The following is a 21,883-nucleotide window of genomic DNA, read 5'->3' on the forward strand; positions in this document are numbered from 1 at the left end:
GAGCTCACAGCTGTGTGCTCCTAACTGCACGACCAACTTGGCCATTTATTTTCATGTTTATCACTTCTATCTTGTGAATATCCTGAGTCCACCCATTTTCACTCCCATATAGCAAAGTTGGTCTGAAAACAGACTGATATAAAGATAGTTTCACCTTCAGTCAGTCATCAATGAATGATCTGCACTACAGGCTGTCATCCAGGTTGCAGATTCCCTATCAATTGTTTACCTAGCTTGTTCTTAAATGTTATCGAAGAATTTGTCATTCATGGTTTACATGGAAAGGTATAAAGTGACGGGGAAGGGATTCAGTTAAGTGGAAATGTAATAGGCAGTTTGGCTTTTGTCAGCAACTTGGTTTTAATGGCAGATAGTGCTGAAAGCCTGCAGTGTAATATCATGGAACTTGAAAATAGGTGCAATGAGCAAGATATGAAAATTATCTTTTCCAAGACTAAAGTGATATCAGTAGGTAAGAAACCTAAGAGAATTGAATATCAAGTTGGGAATACACGACTGGAACAGGTAAATAATTTCAAGTATTTAGGATGTGTGTTCTTACAGAGATGGTAGTATTGTAAGTGAGATTGAATGAAGGTGAAGCAAGGCTAATGTAGTGAACTCTCAATTGCAATCAACATTACTCTGTAAGAAGGAAGTCAGCTCCCGGATGAAAGGGAAGGTTAAGGGAAGATTCATAGTCATGTATGAGAGTGCATACTACCATGTCATGATAGTTATTTTTATATGTTGAGTGAATATACTGTAATTGCACTGAAATGTTTTATAGTGTAGTTGTGCATTTTGTGTTTCTGGTAAATGACTTACCTTTATAAAACAAAATGAATAGCATGAAGTTTCTTCTGGAGACTGAAATGAAAACCTACAATGTGTTTTCCAGCCAGTGACTGGGTCAGGGATGGAATGAATGAAACCCGCATCTTGCAGCGAGGATGGGAATTGTGCCGGTTGCCGAGGCCTGTTGCACTCCTCTGGGGCGATGGCGATGATATATAACTGACAGATGAAATGAAACGATAGTGGAGAGTGTTGCTGGAATGAAAGATGATGGAGAAAACCAGAGTACCCGAAGAAAAACCTGCCCTGCCTCCTCTTTGTCCAGCACAAATCTTGCATGGAGTGACTGGGATATGAACCACGGAACCCAGCGGTGAGAGGCTGACGTGCTGCCACCTGAGCCACGGAGGCTCTACTTCTGGAGACTTTTACTAAACTTTCACTAGAGGATCAATGAAAAATAAAACTTAGTTCAGCCAAAAAACCCATTGTTCCTAATGCAGAAGCATTCTGTTAATGGGAAAGATTATATACGTACATTCAAAAGTAGTACGTATGAGAGAAAAGCATGGATTGAGATTTGTAGCATAAGGAATAGCTTGTACTGATTTCCATGTTTTATTTGCACTAAGAAAAACCTAGCAGTTGGACCAAAACCAGAATAGCAGATTCGTGCATTTGTCCCAAAATATTAAGAGACATGAAAGATCTCATTGAACCCCTATACCTCTAATATCTAAAGTTGAATTCTGACATTTCTTAGAGGGAGGTCCGTTTACTGCCTGCCGGCGGGGATACAGGGAGTGGGGGGTATGGTTGCCATGGAAACGAGGGTGGGGCGACTGCGGTTGCCATGGAGATAAATCTTCTGGCCAGCTCATCTTGCTTGGAGTTGCTAAACCTCTCACTTCTGAGTTAGATCTTGTTGCAAGCAGTTCAGTATAAGTGGCATTCTATTTCTCTTTCTGTTTTGTGGCTGTTAGTTAGTATCTAATGGTATTTTAAATACTAATTCCGTATAATCATTGTATTTCCATTTATATTTTGAGTATGATGAATACTCCTCGAGGGAGAGGGAGGCCCAGGACTCTTCCACCTCGTGAAAAAAATACCGCCAGCCATGGTGTGACAATTAGTCAGTCACAATCTGGCTAGGTAGTCTGCAACAGATCAGAGCGGTCAGAATGGATGAGGGAACAAGTGAGCCGGAAACAAGGGGCAAGAGAAAGGAATGAAATGGCACATGCAATGCTCCTCCCTCCAGCCCTACCTGTCAGAATTCATCTTTAGTTATTAGAGGTATAGTCTCAAAAGTCATAAGCTGCTACTGGCCATCATAGACTAAAATAATTGCTATCATATATAGTCACGTATTACATTCCTTTTCTGTAAGTGGAATGCTTTACTCAAAGGAGGTTCCCCTGAAAACTTTAGAGCTTATGCCTGGAGTATTCAAAATAGTATTAATGTGAAGGAAGTTATGGACATATATATTTTCCTATAAAACTCTACCTGAATAAGGGCACATCATAAATTGCTTTCAGTTTCAAACTTTATTATTAATTTATACCAACCAGAGGCTAGCGAGGAGAGAGATCCAGCAGTGCTGCCACCACCTTCATATGCATAATTCCTTAAGTCATCAAAAGGTGGGGCATTTGGATCTGCATCGGCTCTCTTCTTGTGTTCTTCGATGAACACTCCAACGTTGGGCTCAGGTCCTAATGGAGGGTCTGCAACATTGAAATACATAAACAATATATCATTGGAAGACTAAAATACTCAATAACAAAAGAAAATATTCTCATATTAATTTATCTTAAAATCTTGTCAAGTAACTCTTAATGGTCAAACCATAACAGAGGATTAGTTGAAAAAACACACAAGAGAATATTTTTAAGAATAAAACTCTCTGTTGTCATAGTGTGAAATTTTGTTTTTAATTACTATAGAACTACTTTACACACATTCCTTTCTGTGTTATATACAATTCTTTTTGCAGTAACCTTGTCCTGAACCCATAAGTAACGGATATGAGAGGGTCTACTATATTTTGGGTTATCCTCCAAATATTAATGAAAATATATATTTGAGTATCTTTTCATTGATGATAATGACTATATTAATGTTAAATTGAGTACTCACAGGGTAATTTTGCAGGCATCTCAGGGACTGGCCCACCGATAGGAATTTGCAGAGGAGTTATGTCGAAGGCAGTCATGTCATCCTCACCACCACCTTCATCATCGTAGTTGATAATATTTTCTCGTACATCATCATCTGGTCCTGGATATTTTATATGTGCTTCTCTGCGGCGATTGTAAACCACAAACACCAGGACAAGGACTATAGGGAGAAGTATAGAAATTAGTAACATCTAATAAGGCTTCCAATTCCAAGTGCCTGAGTAACAAAGATATCTGAGTGATGTAGATTTGAATAAAACATAACATTTGAACTAAATTTAAATAAAAGTTATTTTAACCTGAATTCTAGTTCTGTTTAATAAGTGAGTGTGACACTTGAAAACAAGTATAAGGTGCTTAATTTCTATGAATGTAACAGAGTCCCTTGAACATTGCTGTAATAACATTGTTCAGAAATACTTTCTCATATAATAATTACTGCCACCTGTCGCTTTTTCTTGATGGATGCAGTATATTAGCATCTGACTTTTGGCACAGACCAGAGAAAAATGTAGCTTCCCAGTTCATTGCCTCATTTATGGCTGTGAAGTATGGAAGCTGCTAAGGTATGAGTGGTGCAGCATAGTGACATTCAGAGCACGTCTGCATGTTAAGAAAGGTGCCACTCCCAGGGCCGTTCATACTGCAATAGCACTTTCTGGTCCAGTGAGGAAAACAATGGCAAACTACCGTGTTCTTCACCATGCCTTATACACCTCATTATAATGCTGCAATATGTATTCCTGCAACCACATAAACTTTGGTGGTGCTTTTTGAGGATCCAAACTGCCTCCAAGCAAAGATATAACAGACAATAATTGCTGCATTACGTACTCTGAGATGCTTATGACAAACAGCAAGGTCATTAAAATATTGCCATTTGCACTGAAAATCATTATATTATCTCAATTTTGAGGCTAATCTTATAATATGGTATGATCAGTCTATAGGAGTGGTGTTGCCAGATCTAAAAATCATATTTCAGAAGATTTTGTCTAAACTTTGGAAGTTGTTTACAAATACATCAATTTTCAATATTTTACCGACAATTAAATGGTCATATACTTAACACTGAGTGATGGAATTGAATCACTTTCAGACATTTATCTGAGGATCATCATTTTTCTGATTATGGTTATGATGAGATCATTGTTTAAAAGGGCTTAACATCTAGATCATTGTCCCTTGTTCTTTCTCCTTGCTCACATAGATGTGGTTCCTCATCAGACCGTAGAAGCACCGTAATAAGTTTGAAATCCTACAGGATTTTACTTTTAGATTGCCTCTTGGAATTATACGGTAGGTCATATAATGACATCCCAGCTCAGTCAGCTATCACTTATGACTTTTTACATGCAATTGATCTGTACCATTGACATGTCACAAAACTCATTCTCAAGGTGAAATGCTTTTGCCTAGCAGCTTGTGTTTAGAAAGTGAAGGCAGGAAACTCGGAAGATCTATATCTAATTTCGTATTTTCTGTAACTGTTTAAAAATAATTGACGATCTTCCAAACTTTCAGATAATCTGGCAATGCTGTACAAGAGGCTCTTTATATGGAATGGACATTGCTAGATTGTCCACTGAAGAATTCATTATGATTTATTGAGTGAGATGGTGGTGTTACAATCAATTGTGATGATGCTGATATTCCTCAAAATATATTTATCTACCATTCTCATGTATAAGAGCTAAGAATTAATTTACATGTATATTTATATTTAAAGTGCATACAGTAAATACTGCTAAAATGAATCATTTCAAGAAATAATATGAAGTTATAGTTACTTTAAATCACTGGTTCCCAAACTACTAGGGAGGAGGGTGTGAGTGATTTACAAGGGGGGGGGTACAAACAACATACTCAACAAGCACAGTGGCCACGCATGTTAACACACTACGGCTATGGAGCAAAGCTCTGTATTTGGGATACGAGTGGGTTTGAGACCCACCATTGGCTGCCCTATGAATGATTTTCTGGGATTTCCCATTTTCACTTCTAGGCAGTTCCTATTCATAGGCTATAGCTGATTCCTTCTGCCACTTTCCCCAATTTCATCCACAACCATTCATTTCATATTCATTAGCTCCTCAAATTAGGTTGGTGTCGGGAAGGGCATTCAGCAGTAAAAACATGGCATATAATTTCATCTCACCTCATCCCTGAACCCTATCAGGAAACAGGACTAAGGGGTAGACATACCCAAACAACTTACTCAGAAGAAGAAAAATATGTGACCTGATAAATAGAGAAATTAACATACAAGGGGCATTCCATATCGATTTACACTTAATTTTATTCTCACTCAATCAAAATGGTTACACTTAAGTAGATATGTCCACTTTCTCAATGTAGTCTTCCTTCAGCTGTATACACTTGCGCCAGTGATATGGCAACTTCTCTAGGCACTTCTGGAACCACTTCTTAGGAGTATGTTGCTCCCAGTCTCGGACAGTTGGGGCTTATTTCTGTAGTCAGCAAAATGATGTTTGCACAGAAGTTTCTTCAAAGCCCCAAACACGTGGTAATCAGATGAGGCCAGTCAGGAGAATATGGTGGGTGTGGTAGCACTTGGAAGCCCATGTCAGCAATGGTGATAGCTTGTGTTTGCCTGCTGAGGGCACTGTGAGGAACATCTTCAGTGCATCCACTGCGTCTCTCGGCAGCTATTATGCAAAGTCTAATGGCAGACTGCAGATTGCGGGAAGTTTGAAAGTGTAATTCAATATGGAATGCCCCTCATATATATATAACATTAAACTTGTGGGTGAATCATGTTGTTCCACCATGTCTCTCCAAGGTTTGTCTCTGACGAGGAGAGAACATAGCTATGGGGTCACCTTTTTCGTTCAAACTAAACAGGTACATGTCATAGGATTTATGCCATTTGCCCTTATTTAATAGAAAAATGGCCCTTCAAACTGAACACCCTGTGTAGATAGTGGCAATTTGCGTATGAATATCTGTAGCACCGCTGGTCTAGTGGTTGGTTTACCCGACTTCCACGCAGGCATCTTGGGCTTGGCAAGTGCCAGCCCCTCAATTTTCCTTTCTTTTCTTCACTATTTTCTTTTTCTCTTACAAGAAAATATGGTATAATATTCCATTAATTACAAAACAAAGATATTTCCATGTTCTAATAAATATGATTCATCTGATTCAGGTTATAAATAGGTACGCTATTTCTTCCAATGTTGACGTACATTGATTTATTGTCAAATGAAAGTGATTTATGAAATTGCCCAGAAAAGATATGACAAACTTGTACAATTGACATTGTAAACAAAACTTTCTCAGAAAAAATCATAGCACGATTGCTTTATTTTTAATGGTTATAAAAATAACAGAAAAACTTAAGAATCTTCAAGCCATGAGTGGCAAGATGGGATGATAGTAACAAGTTTGATACAGCTTATACTTAAATTGAACATTTCCTAGTCTGCATGGACACAGAGAAAGAGAGATAAAAAAGAAAAAGGGAAAATAACAATGAAACACCAGCGCACCTCGAACCAGAGATGCCCACGTGGAACAGCGAGCCATGCTACAGATCTTGTATGCAAACTGCCAATAGGTAGAAGACTGTTAAATTTAAAAGGCAATTTTCTTGTTAAATCAGGGCAAATGGCATGAACCTTCGGACATGTATGTTTAATTTTGACATAGATCACTCTCCCAAAGTTTGAGGAAAACTGGTGAATCCACCGCCTTAGCCACCCCTTGTGAGTGCCCATGTATTGAAGCACAAGTTCAATTCTTAAAGGCAAATTGTTGGGGTTTTTTTTTCTTTTTTTTTTTTTTTTTTTCAATTTTCTGGTAAATGAATGTCAGTAGAAATTTTCAAGTTCATTCAAACTTCTCTTCAGGTCAACTGTTTGGATTTGAAGCAGTAGCTTCATATGGACACTTTGCTGATGTATGATAATTTTTATATATTCTGATTTACATTCAAGTTTCAGCCACACATCCTAATTTGTTGAGATTAGTTACTGTATTACGGTGAGTTTTGAAATTCTCTAATTTATTCTACATTATTCACAAATGTAAGTATTTCTAGGAAATAAAGATGTAATAACAATATTGGGAGTTGGGGGTAGGATTTTTATAGGGCTTAAAAAGGGGGGTTGCCAGCTGGAAAAGTTTAGGAACCACTGTTTAAATCAATCATTACTAGATCCAAAATTCTTAATGTCCATTACACTTTTCTTGATTTGTTCTTTTAACAATATCATGGAAGTTACAGTTTAATTTCAAAAACAAATCATTTAATCTTTTTAATGCTCTGTTGCTATAATTACAGTGATTAACCATAAATCTATTTCTTTAAATATTGAATGTTTTAATACTATTCCCTTACAGAAACTAGTCAAGTTACAGTTATTTTATAATTTATTCACTAATATTGCTATAACTACACATCTGCATATTTCTATCATGCATTACTATTCCATAATTATACATAAACATGCATACAAAGCGAAAAGAGAAACAAAAATAGGTACATTTATAAGAACAATATTATTGCTCTATAATAAGTTTTACCCTTTTAGCACAAAGATGAAACCTGTCCTCTTACCCAGAGGCCCCATGTTCAATTTCCAGCCAGTCCAGGGTTTTTAATTCTAGACTGAGGACTGAAACCGAGTTCACCTGGCCTTGTGAGACCAGCTGCCTGATATGAGAGACAACACACCCTGTCATGAAAGGCAAGCAATAGAGCCCAAAATGTCATGCTAACTATGCAGCTTTCCAAAATTTGTAGGCCTTTTGGTTAGGTAGCATTCCTCCCAGAAAGCCAGACCCAAAATAGGCATTATGTGGCATGGGTATTTTTTGAGCACCAAGATGAAGGTAGGTGTGAATATTCTGATTCTCCTCTGTCACTCCAGAGAAATTGTCAAAGAATTCTACTTCACAATTAGTTGTTGAACCAGCATTCAAGGGCTAATTTGTACACTAGTGCAGCAATAATGCTGTCTAGCAGAGATGAGTGACAGATGAAGAGAGAGAGAGAGTATCTCAATTAACAACAGTCAGTGTAATACTGAAATTTTACTTTTGATCAGTTTTATGGGATTAGGGCATTGTTGACCATCACGTTTAGTTTTCTTCCAGCTCAGCAATATTAGATCATCCAAGATCAATGAAGTCTTTCATTTCCACCTTCCTTCACGACTCCCTTTTCTTATATTACTTTTCTTCGCATTTCCTTTCTAATTTTGATAGTTATATTAATTATCCTCCTGATCAATATAGTTTGATGATCACTCGATTTTGTACTTTATCACGACAATGACCATCATTGCTAATTTAACTCATTACCATGATGATTGAGTAGATTTCCATATCAGCAAAGTTCAGTGTTGATTGACTTTGCAATAAAAATTTAAATTCGTGAATATCTGACATGAGGTAAAAGGTAGATGTAAATGATCGGAGGTTGTGATTTCTATAACTTCCGTTATGTACAAATTTTCAGAAATATTGGAAGTTAGTGAAAAATGTAATAATCATGTATATCTCTTATTATTTGAAAGGTTGGAATATAAAAGCTTGGAAATTATATTTTACTTAACTTTTGTAATGAAAACAGTTCTTGATACAGCTAATATTAATGGAGAAATTTGACATTTCCTGTACTGTTACCATTAACATAGATACGTATACTGATCAAATAATACATAGGCTAGTGCACTCTCTGGATATCTGAGAAACTTAAATACCAAGTGTCAAGAATCAAACCCACTTTCGACATTTGTATACCTAATCAGAGGTAAAACCGATGTGTGAGGCAAAGATTTGAAGTATACAGACAAAATTTTAATTTAATTTATATAAACTGTAGACCCTAAATAATTTCAGCCATATTTACTACTATAACCTTCTCTGTAAGGACTATTTGAAAGATTTCATACAAAAGGTAATGATCGAATGTCTCTATTCCATTCTATTTAAAACATTCTTAGTTTCCTGTATCACATATGTTCTGCATACAATTTTATGGGTTAATGATACTTTGGGAGATCCTGTCCATTGGATACATTCATCGCCTGTTATCGAGGTTTCACTGGGTTTTGTATGAGTGGAGATGGCTTCAGATTCAGTGGCTTTCAAAACTGCTATACAGTACAAAACTGTGAGAAACACCTTTCACACACAATATATCAAATCTATCTATCTAATGTTCCATGTAAAGCAAGCAGATTATTTACAAACAAAACTTTCTCTGTAGACTTTTAAGAGTCTAGGTATAGAAGTGTGTGGATATTTTTATCAACAGTTACTAAAATTTTATTTGCATGGTATACCTTGGTCCACCCTAAAAAATAAAGTGCAGAAAGTAAATCTGAAAAAATTGGTAGGATAATCCGTGCTAAATGAGGATGAACAATATGCCCAAGGAAGCCTGTTACCCTCCAACACAACCTGCTATTTCCTGCCACCGCAAATGAAATGTTCTATCAGAATATCTTTTGACTGATAATAATAACTACTGGTGCCAGTATATTAATGTTAATTTGAGTACTTGCAGGGTAATTTTGTAGGCATCTTAACAAACATTTTTATCAACACTTACTGAAAGATTTATTTGAATACTTTTATTTCATAATAACATTATTAACGTATATGAGTTAACAGCTGCATGATTTCAGACAGAGTTGAAATATATTCAACATTTGTTTCAATTTTGTGTGAGAACTTTCATGATAATAATATCAGGTATGACAAATGCCATTCTAGGTCTGAGAAATCACTTCGTAATGAAATTAAACTCTGGAAACTAATATGAACATTGTTATGCCATTTCTCATCAAAATAATGTCAGAAGTTCAACCAGACCATGAATTAACTTTCAAATCATTTTTATTCTTTGCAATATCTTCTTTTCTGTGTTTCACTCTCTTTGTTCACCATGTCTTTCTGTTCCATAATTTGCATTTTTAACATTTTAATTAGAAAAATGCATTAATCAGTTACTGTCACTACTTTCTTTGTTCTCATTCATTTTTTTTTTTTAAACAAATAATACTTTGAGTACCTCTATACACAACTATGTCACTAGGGGTTGAGTGACCACATGAGATATGGCATAATAGGGTTAGAAAGAAATGTGAGAGTCTGCAGCTGTTAAGAGGTTGTAATATTTTCTCCTCTCATGTTAATACTGGACAGTACTTCTCTTGGTCATGATTTGACAATATTTACATTCATGTCAAAGACATTCAGAATGTAATGTTTTTCACTTCGCCATTAATAAATCATTGTAACAGTCCACTGAATTTAAAAAAAACTCTAAATTACTGTATTATACCATTTAGTGTTACTAACAGTGATCCCATGTTTCATTCTACATTATAAACTGCAAGTCAAGTCGAGAACCAAGGAAATATCCTTTTCCTTTCCAGTAATATCTTGTCACTTGTCAGCCGCTGGACAGTGACAAAGCAGTGGGCTGACAGACTGTTACTGAGAAAGAAGCATGCAATATACATACACAGATTGGTAATATCTGTTACCCCAATGCAAAGCATGCTAGTAAACATGAGCTGTTGGAAGTGTGGTTTTCTCATAAAAATAAAATGTCATATATATATAGTTTTAAGGAATACAACATTGAGGTTATGTGTCAGTAACCCACATTAATTTAGTCAGGTGGTTTATCTTCAGTTGTTTTATTCTTTGAACATTTGAATTTGCTTCCTGTGTGTGAAAGTCAGTTGTAGTGAACAGCTCTTAATAAATGGATGTGTGTGAATGAAGTTGGTGTTTCAATGGTATAATGTGATTACCTAAACCAGTGTAACGAGCAGAAATGAAGATATTTCAACAGGTTATGGGCCCAGAGCTCCAGAGCGCCAAAACATCGCAGTAACTTTCGGACAATATAAGTGGAAATTGAGTAACGAGAATTAACGTCGGACGAAGCAAGGTGTGACATTAATGACTGTAAAAATGGCGACCTCGTGGACCGGTGAAGAAACACTGAATAGGAATGTGGCCAAGCTTACAGTGGAGAACTATTTTTCATGGGCATTAAAGGTGAAACAAGAGCTGTTGTTGAAAGATGTATGGGAATCAGTAATAGGGTATGAAGATACGCCAGGTTGTCAACACTTGAAACACTTGACCTTACAGACAGCAGCCGTCCTGTAGCTTTGAGTCTCCGAGTGTTGGTGGAGAAACACTGCAGTTGTTAAGAGGTTGTAATATTTTCTCCTCTCATGTTAATACTGGACAGTACTTTTCTTGGTCATAATAAATAATTGTAACAGTCCTGTGGCTTTGAGTCTCTGAATGTTGGCGGAGATATCCAAGAACGTGAGAAGCTTGGCGCACTTCAGACACGTTGTTAGCAGCCTGCTCGTAGCATTGTGATGAATGATTTTTGAGAAACTAAACACATCAGTAATCTGCTCTTAGCATAGTGGAGAATTTTTTTTTTTTATGTGAAGCTGAGAAGCTACTCTTGGTGCACTTCAAACACGTTAACAGTCTGCTCGTAGCATTGTGATGAATGTTTCTGAGAAACTAAACACGTCAGTAGCCTTCTCGTAGTATGGTGGTGAATGTTTTTTTTAAATGCAGTGTGGTGAATATTTTTAATGTGTACAATCACATGACTGCTCGTGCATAGTGACTAATGTTTTCGCATTATAACACAGTTTAATGTACTTTTACCGTAGTTTAATATAGTTTTAATGTGTGCATAGTTTAATATAGTTTACCATAGTTTAATATAGTGTGCGACTGCAAAGTGTTAAGCGAGGAAATGTTTTACAAGTATGAGTGAATCGAAACATTTTGTGTGTTCTGAGTGCGGTAAAATATGATTACAATAAGAATTTAAGACAACACGTTTCCAAAGCACATCCCAAAAAGCTGAATGTTATCGCGCCTGTACTAAAAAGTAAACATTCGTATGCCTATAAGTGTGAAATTTGCAACAAGAATTTCAATTATGAGTACAACTTCAAACGTCATCAACGGGACTATCATGGTGAGGAGTCAGTTGCAAAGAGATCATTGAATTGCAGCCTGTGTAGTTATGAAGGAACCACAGAAAACTCAATTTGAACATTTAAAATCGGTACATGAAATACGTATAAAATCCGAGGAACTACAGTTCTCATACTTTGATGACTTTAAGACTTGGAAACAAGAAACTGAAGAAACAACACGGTCGTTCTTTGTTAAAAATCATGGGTCTCATGTGGCTTCTGATAATACTATAAGACATTATTATGAATGTCATCGTTCGTGGAATTTCGTCTTTAAAAGTAAAGGTGTTCGACATTTAAAATTGCAAGGAAGCAATAAAATCTGTGGAGTATGTCCTGCAAAGATAAAAGTTAGTGAAGCCAAAGATGGAACATGCCGAGTCAAATTTATCTCTACTCATGTCGGTCATCAACATGATTTAAGTCACTTGGGACTGACAGAAAAAGAAAGGGTCAGTATAGCTGCAGACATTGCTAATAAAATCCCTTTCCAAGCTATACTGGACAGAATTCGAGATTCAGTATCTGATTCTAAATTAGAAAGGATACATCTGCTAACCAATCCTCATCAGTCAGGTACCAAAAGGATGGGACCAGCGTTGATGCATGGGTGAGTGAAGTTAACTCTAGTGACAGCCCCTGTATATTGTTTTATAAGCCACAAGAGACGGTCAGTGAGTCATATCCAGAACTAAACAGTGCAGATTTTGTGTTAATTATAATGAATAGTGCTCAAGGTGAGATACGGAAGAAGTATGGTAACGACTGTATTTGTATTGATGGAACGCATGGGCTAAATAGCTACGGTTTTGAACTTACAATGCTGATGGTACTGGATGACATGAGGCAAGGGTTTCCATGCGCCTTTCTCATATCCAATAGGAATGACTGGCAAATCCTCTCCATATTTTTCCAATATATAAAGTCAGAAGTTGGAACAATTTCTCCTAAGGTTTTTATGTCTGACTTAGCAGAATCGTTCTTTAATCCTTGAATTTCAACAATGGGAACTCCAGCAATGAGACTCTATTGTACCTGGCACATAGAGAGGGCATGGAGGAAAAATATAAGCAGTAAAATTAAAGGCCAGGAAAAACAGGCAAATGCCTACAAGCTTATTAGAACACTACTGGAGGAGAGAGATGCGGCAGCGTTTGATATGATGTTTCCTGTCGTATTAGAGAAGTTGAAATCTGATCCTGACACGTCTGAGTTTGCTTCATACTTCCTGGACAACTACCTAAGTAATGCAAAATGCTGGGCGTACTGTCACAGGCTGCATGCAGGCCTGAACACGAACATGCACACAGAGAGAATGCATCACACGCTTAAATACATCTACCTCCAGGGAAAGCATGTGAAACAAAGCAATATATGCACTAATGTCCTTTGTTAAAGACAAGCTGTTTGACAGGCTTATTGTGCTTACAAAAGGGAAACAAACAAGCAAATTGAAGGACATTCGTCGTAGGCATAAATCAAGCTTACAAATAGGCAAAGGCCTGATTATTAAGGAAGACTGTGGTTGGAAAATACCGTCGTCCTCTACAGTGGCCGAGATGTACTTTGTACAAAATAATGAAGCTCAATGTAAATGCAAATTGATCTGCAGTGAATGTAATGCGTGCATACACAGATATTCCTGCTCATGTATTGATTCCAGCATTAAATGGAATATGTGTAAGCACATACACAGTGTATGCCAAATTCAAACCGGCAATGAACACCGTGCAGAAAATCCTGTGGATGTTGATGGATCCATTATAGACTGTGAGGACGCTTGTGCTGTGAATGAAAAGGAAGAAATACTAGCCCAAGTCAGTAGAAAGGAAAGTGGTAAGAGTTCTGTTCCCTTATCAGAACAAAAGGACATAATCGCTGCTGAATTGTTGGAATTAATTAAGGGTATTTCCACAACAAGGGAACTTGAAGTTCTTAAGAAACACACCGCATCCTTAAAGGCAACTTTGGCAGCAGTTCGCAGTCAAAATGAGCAAGTACCCATGTCCGTGCCCATTACACAAAAGAGAAAAATTGTTCCACAGAGAAGGCTATTTTCTACGAAGAAGAGAAAAATGTCCCATCGCATACCTCTTGCCAAGCCAGATGTAGCGTAAACTCACGTCATCGCCCTGTCTTTGCTGCAAGAGGGAGAACCAGCAGCTAGCTGCTCTGTGGATTGTGGAAGTGTGGTTTTCTCATAAAAATAAAATATCATGTGTATATAGTTTTAAGGAATACAACATTGAGTTATGTGTCAGTAACCCATATTAATTTAGTCAAGTGGTTTTTGTTTTATTCTTTGAACATTTGAATTTGCTTCCTGTGTGTGAAAGTCAGTTGTAGTGAACAGCTCGTAATAAATGGATGTGTGTGAATGAAGTTGGTGTTTCAATGGTGTAACGAGCAGAAATGAAGATATTTCAGCACAACCAGACCATGAATTAACCTTCAAATCATTTTTATTCTTTGCAATATCTTCTTTTCTGTGTTTCACTTTCTTGTTCACCATGTCTTTCTGTTCCATAATTTGCATTTTTAACATTTTAATTAGAAAAATGTATTAATCAGTTACTGTCACTACTTTCTTTGTTCTCATTCATTTTTTTTTTTTTAAACAAATAATACTTTGAGTACCTCTATACACAACTATGTCACTAGGGGTTGAGTGACCACATGAGATATGGCATAATAGGGTTAGAAAGCAATGTGAGAGTCTGCAGTTGTTAAGAGGTTGTAATATTTTCTCCTCTCATGTTAATACTGGACAGTACTTCTCTTGGTCATGATTTGACAATATTTACATTCATGTTAAAGACATTCAGAATGTAATGTTTTTCACTTCGCCATTAATAAATCATTGTAACAGTCCACTGAATTTAAAAAAACCTCTAAATTACTGTATTATACCATTTAGTGTTACTAACAGTGATCCCATGTTTCATTCTACATTATAAACTGCAAGTCAAGTCGAGAACCAAGGAAATATCCTTTTCCTTCCCAGTAATATCTTATCACTTGTCAGCCGCTGGACAGTGACAAAGCAGTGGGCTGACAGACTGTTACTGAGAAAGAAGCATGCAATATACATACACAGATTGGTAATACCTGTTACCCCAATGCGTAGCATGCTAGTAAACATGAGCTGAGATAAGGATTTAACTTACACACAATGGTTTAATCCTCCTCTGTGATCTCCATTGCACTGAGGCTATCACTGGATGACTCGCTTTCGCTGTCAACATTAACTTCAATTACCAATTTATCTTCCACATTATCTGTGATGATCTTCACCTCCTCTTTAACGACATAATGAATCCAATGTTCTCACGTTTGCTAAGTAAACTTACAAATACTCTACATTAACAGTTTCTCTACACTGCCAGCTTTGAAGGAAGTCTAGTGAAATAACTTTCCAGCAGGCTCCATACTAACTCAACAGGATTTAGTTCACAGTTGTACGATGGCAAACGAACGTTCCTCACTTTCGGCATAACAATCAATTTAATCATGCTGTCTTCTAAATACATGCCCTTAGCCCTTAGGAAAATATAAATATTCTTTCAGAGAAGTTTTAGAAAACTCTTCAAGCCTTACTGAATGATGTCTTGTGTTATTTTAGTCTTCCTGGCCTGTTCACAGTTTCCTGGGTCAGCACTTTGCATAGATTTAGCCCAGTTTTACAGTTAGATGATCTTCCTGACAACAAACCTACCTGAAGGGATGTACTTACTATTGCATGTTTCTGTGGTGGTTTGTAGTATGATATATTGTGTGTGAATGAAGATGAGTATTAATATGAACACAAACACCCAGCCCCCGAACTAGAGGAATGAACCATACGCAGTTAAAATCCTTGACCTGACCACAAATCAAACCAAGGCCTCTGAACTGAAGGCCACTACACTGACCGTTCTTCCAAAGAGCCACATGATTGTGTATATCTAATATTATAACAATATTAAGTTCCAGCTTAGGTAACAATACTTTGAATTAACTTTTGAATGTAGCACAATCTGTATCTTGATCTTGATTTCTTTGCTCTAAACACTAATTCTGCATCATTAACAAAGTAGATCTCATTCTCACAGTGCACTATGCATGGTGCTTTCAAGCCAGTACTGACACCACTCACAAAAGCTTGAACTTTGCTTTTAATCTGCTACCTTGCCATACTTGGGAATCTGTATGTCCTGCATTTATCCAAGTTTTGTCCAAATAGTAGATAGCACAGTTTTGTTTATAGTACTCCAGAATGGAAATGTGGGTACTTTATTAATGGCACCACTCTGCTACTGTAATTCACTCCAATAAAGGAGACATTTTTACTTACTTCTTGAACATGAAACGCAAATCGTTCATTAGCCTATGAACAGTACTTTCACTCAAGCTGGAGAAATCATTGTCAAAGTTCCAAACATACATTCTCATGCTTTAGAATTTAATCGGTTTCCTAAAATACAGTGACTGGCAGTATGTGGTCCTTTGCTCACTAACTCCACAATGGATGAAGAAACTATTTCCTGCTGCGCTTGGTTCACTACTTGCAAGCAGTAAAACCAAAATGTTCTTCAGCTGATGGACAATATAGGTACAATTCAAGATTTGTGAATAGACTACAAGATGCTGATCTGTCTTTGTAGGGCAAATCAACTGTATAACGCCAATGGACATGAGAAATTCTACTTTAGATAGTAAAGGCAAGATTGAGGGAGCTGTTTCACTGACTATGCCACATTCTGTCATATTCTGCAAGGGCTATATTGCCACCAAGTTCAACAAAAATTAAACTGATATAATGTAAAAAAGTATACTCTGAAGTATTTTCTTAATTTTAATTATTAATTTAGATACTTCAGAAGTATTTTAGAATTCTACATCATATTAATTAGTCCAATTCCTCAACTGAATGATCGTGAAACTTCCATTCAGAGGGTCCTGTGTTCAATTCATAATTGGGACAGAGATTTTAACCATGTCCGATTAATTCCTCTGGCTTGAGGAGTGGGTGTTCTTGTGTTTGCCTTTATACACAACACAACACATCACATTACCAACCACCACAGAAACACGCAATAGTTAATACATCCCTTCACAAAGGGTTGACATTAAGAAGCGCAGTTGGCCATAAAACTGGGCCAGATCAATCACTACTGATCTGCATTTAGGGCAGTTGCCCAGGTGGCAGATTTCCTACCTGTTGTTTTCCTAGCCTTTTCTTAAATGATTACAAAGAAATTGGAAATTTATTGAACATCTCCCTTGGTAAGTTACACCAATCCCTAACTCCCTTTCCTACAAATGAATATTTGCCCCAATTTGTCCTCTTGAATTCCAACTTTATTTACCTTCATACTGTGATCTTTCCTACTTTTAAAGACACCACTCAAACTTATTTGTCTACTGATGTCATTCCACGCCATCTCTCCACTGACAGCTTGGAACATACCACTTAGTCGAGCAGCTTGTCTCCTTCCTCCCAAGTCTTACCAGCCCAAACTTTGCAACATTTTTGTAATGCTACTCTTTTGTCGGAAATCACCCAGAACAAATCGAGCTGCTTTTCTTTGGATTTTTTCCAGTTCTTGAATCAAGTAATCCTGGTGAGGGTCCCACACACTGGAACCATACTCTAGTTGGGGTCTTACCAGAGACTTATATGCCCTCTCATTTACATTCTTACTACAACCCCTAAATACCCTCATAACCATGTGCAGAGATCTGTACCCTTTATTTACAATCATATTTATGTGATTACCCCAATTAAGATCTTTCCTTATATTAAGACCTATACTCCGTCCGGCTCTACTTCTAAATTGACGTTTTGGCTGATTTTGGCTCTGTCTGGCGGTTATGCGCTGAAGCATAGACATCCAACCAATCCCAAGCTGTCATTCATATCGATTTATATCGGCAGAGAACGATCTCGAAGCCTAGTTGCCAACTCTAATATTTACATTCACCACGTGGTTAACCTATCTTGCTCAGTGTGTATGCTATTCGGTACGGTTCGCGATCTTTTGAATTTTCCTTCAGTAATTAGTGTATTTTTCACATTGTTGGAGGATTCCAGCGACTCTGAGATCAATGGAGTGTTCCCTTTGTAGGCCATAACCTCCTTCCTGTGCCAGCCATTAGCGGTGAGTGATGTGTTATTTCCTCATTCTCTTTTATTCTTAATAATATATTATCTTTTAGTGTCAGATGTTGCTAGTAAGTGTAGTTTTTGTGAATTTGTTTTCAATCCATATTCATCAGGGCTGTTTACCGCTGTCGTATTGCATCACCTGTTCTCGCGGGTGTAGAGCGCTGGCAACAGAGGAAAGGCGATGCTCATTTGTTTTGCGAAACTTCAATTTAGAAGTAAGGCCGTGCGGAGTATAGGTACTTTCGGTGATCCCCAAAGGGAACTTTCACCCCATCAATGCAGTAATTAAAACTGAGAGAACTTTTCCTATTTGTGAAACTTTCAACCTGACTTTTAACCCTGTTTATCATCATACCATTGCCTACTGTCCATCTCAACATTATCAAGGTCATTTTGCAGTTGCTCGCAATCTTGTAACTTATTTATTATTCTGTACAGAATTACATCATCTGCAAATGCTTTATCTCTGATTCCACTTCTTTACACATATCATTTATATATAAGAAAACATAAAGGTCCATTAATACTGCCTTGAGGAATTCTCCTCTTAATTATTACAAGGACAGATAAAGCTTTGTCTACTCTAATTCTCTGAGTTCTGTTTTCTAGAAACATAGCCACCCATTCAGTCACTCTTTTGTCAAGTCCAACTGCACTCATTTGTGCCAGTAGTCTCCCATGATCTACCCTATCAAATGCCTTAGATAGGTCAATCGTGATACAGTCCATTTGACCTCCTGAATCCAGGATATCTGCTATATTTTGCTGGAATCCTACAAGTTGAGTTTTGGTGGCATGACCTTTCCCAAACTCAAACTGCCTTCTATCAAACTAGTTATTAATTTTGCAAACATGTCTAATATAATCAGAAAGAATGCTTTCCCAAAGCTTACATGCAATGCATGTCAAACTAACTGGCCTGTAATTTTCAGCTTTATGTCTATCACCCTTTCCTTTATACACAGGGGGCTATTATAGCAACTCTCCATTCATTTGGTATAGCTCCTTTATGCAAACAAATATCAAATAAGTACTTCAGATATGATACCATGAGGCATGTTTTTTAAGTAAGTACCATTTTGAAATAAATGAAAAACAAATAGAGATTTTGTAACAATTTTATTTTTATATGAAAGCCTGTACATTACTCTACTTTTCAACATAATTCCCACCAATATTGAGGCAATTGTCATATCGTACAACAAGCTTTTGCATACCATCCTCATAGAAGTTGGTCGCCTGATTTGTCAGCCACTGCAACACGGCCATCTTGACACCATCATCGTCATAGTAAAGCGTCTGTTTTCTCTCATTGCTCGGTGAACTGCCTGCACCAAATCTTCACTAATGACTGAAGGTCTCCCACTCCGTTCTTCATCATGCACATCTTTGCGGCCACTTTTAAATGCTCGAACCCATTTCCTAACCATTCCATCACTCATAATGTTTGGTCCGTAAACTGCACAGATCTCACGATGAATATCGATAGCTTTCAAACCTTTTGCACTCAGAAAGTGAATAACAGACCGTACCTCACAGTCGGCGAGACTCTTAATCGGCGAGGCCATTTCAAATGCTTGCCAACAAACATACACAAGGGCGACTATTGCCATAATGGCGTCTCAGCCTTGCCAATAGATGCAGGCACACAGCGCGCATGCACGGAATGCCGACCGCAGCGCTGCATCGGCAGAATATCAAACGGTACTTACTTTAAAACCATGCCTCGTATATCCCAACCCATTGTCTTTAGTATATCCCCTGAAACCTTATCAATTCCAGCTGCTTTTCTAGTTTTCAACTTTTGTATCTTACTGTAAATGTCATTGTTGTCATAGGTAAATTTTAATACTTCTTTAGTATTAGTCGCCTCCTCTATCTGGACATTATCCTTGTAACTAACAATCTTTACATACTGCTGACTGATTACTTCTGCCTTTTGAAGATCCTCGCATACACACTCCCCTTGTTCATTAATGAGTCCTGGAATATACTTCTTGGTTCTGACTTAAAGTACCTATACATACTCCTCCATTTTTCACTAAAATTTGCATGACCGCCAATTATGCTTGCCATCATGTTATCCTTAGCTGACTTCTTTGCTAGATTCAATTTCCTAGTAAGCTCCTTCAATTTCTCCTTACTTCCACAGCAATTTCTAACTCTATTTCTTTCCAACCTGCACCTCCTTCTCAGTCTCTTTACTTCTCTGTTATAATATAGTGGATCTTTACCATTCCTTACCACCTCTAAAGGTACAAACCTATTTTCACATTCCTCAGCAACTGCTTTAAACCCATCCCAGAGTCTGTTTACATTTTTATTTACCATTTTCTAGGGATCATAGTTACTTTTTTTAAACTCCCTCATGCCTGTTTTATCAGCCAAATGGTACTGCCTAATAATCTTCCTTTCTTTCACATTTATCTGTAACTACCACAAAATCATCTTCATGATCACTAATACCATACTGTGGTGCTGACCCCAAATAATTGGGCAAAGGTCAGGAAGAAGATGATATATTAATTGTATTCAATATAACTATCTTCCGTTGTTTCATTATTTTTATCCGATTGTCTTAACATAAAATGGGTTAAATTAAATTTATCCTAGACTGCATGGTTACATTGTGAATCTGGAATATAGGGATTTGTTTAGTGAAAAAGATACAGGTGAGAGACTGTCCTGATGGATTTTTGTGACAATGTTGATTAGTGAAAATCTGACTTTGGATGAGATGAAAGACATGATAGATAGTCCATTCAACACAATTTTATTTACACGTGGCCAATGGTAACTATTGACAGAGAGATGAATGGCCTCATAATGGGCAATTGTCAAATCAATAAATGAATAAAACAAAGTAAATAAAAACAGATTTATAGCTGTTATGTTACTGCAAATTAACTTATCTGGCTGGTTGCCAAGTGACATGGATGACTAATTATATAGCCCATGAATATGTTTCAAAGCATTTGGTATTATTTTTCAAAATTTTATACACTACATACCTTCTGGCCTAATGTTCCTAAATCTACCAGAATGGTACTGTTATGTTCTGTGTAAGATTTTCTATTCAATAATGCACATACCATGGGTCAGAATTTACATTCAGAAGTCAATATGAAGCAAATTAAGAAAATTTCAATTTTTTTTTTTATCCCTTTTAACTTTGTCACTAAGGGTTGTAGGGTAACTATCTTGATACCTTCATAACGGGGCTCAGAGACTGCTTTTTAACAGTACCTCACATGGGATGTCAGAATTGATAACTGGATGGTCAATTTGTTGATGTTTATTTTGGTTACAAAGTTGCTATGTGTGATTATTATTTATGATTGTTGGTTATTTAATTAGTTAGTGTGGTTTTTTGTGCACAAACTAACACCAGAATTGCTTCAATCAATGAGCCATTTGATCGCAGCAGTGGTTCATAGTGTACTGGCTGTCTGAAATCAGAGGTGCCGGGCTGAGAGGCTCAGACAATTGAGGCGCTGGCCTTCTGACCCCAACCTGGCAAGTTTGATCCTGGCTCAGTCAAGTAGTATTTGAAGGTGCTCAAATACGTTAGCCTTGTGTCGGTAGATTGTTTACAATTTCACATGAACGTAGACAAGACTACTGAGTGCAGCTACTAAATATACTTCAGTACACACATATCTAAGAAATATCTATTTATAATCTTTCCTGAGTAATGCATATAAATGAGTCATACCTCAAAGAAAATCCAATACATACAATAGATGCGA

At 37.0% G+C, this 21,883-nt stretch overlaps 1 protein-coding gene and 1 pseudogene across 1 annotated transcript in view; one reads left to right on the forward strand and one right to left on the reverse strand.

Moving 5' to 3' along the window:
* CadN2 (Cadherin-N2) overlaps window positions 1-21,883 on the reverse strand; it is a 570,995-nt gene that overhangs the window by 10,999 nt on the left and 538,113 nt on the right. The window contains exons 26-27 of the mRNA XM_068228744.1: window positions 2,944-3,144; window positions 2,373-2,531 (exon numbers count right to left, since the gene is read on the reverse strand). Coding sequence (XP_068084845.1) covers window positions 2,373-2,531; window positions 2,944-3,144 — 360 coding nt within the window. The remainder of the gene's footprint in view (window positions 1-2,372; window positions 2,532-2,943; window positions 3,145-21,883) is intronic.
* On the forward strand, window positions 3,536-14,103 carry LOC137501514 (uncharacterized; annotated as a pseudogene).

This window comes from Anabrus simplex, chromosome 7 (genome assembly GCF_040414725.1).
Source record: "Anabrus simplex isolate iqAnaSimp1 chromosome 7, ASM4041472v1, whole genome shotgun sequence".
Taxonomy (NCBI): Eukaryota; Metazoa; Arthropoda; class Insecta; order Orthoptera; family Tettigoniidae; genus Anabrus; species Anabrus simplex.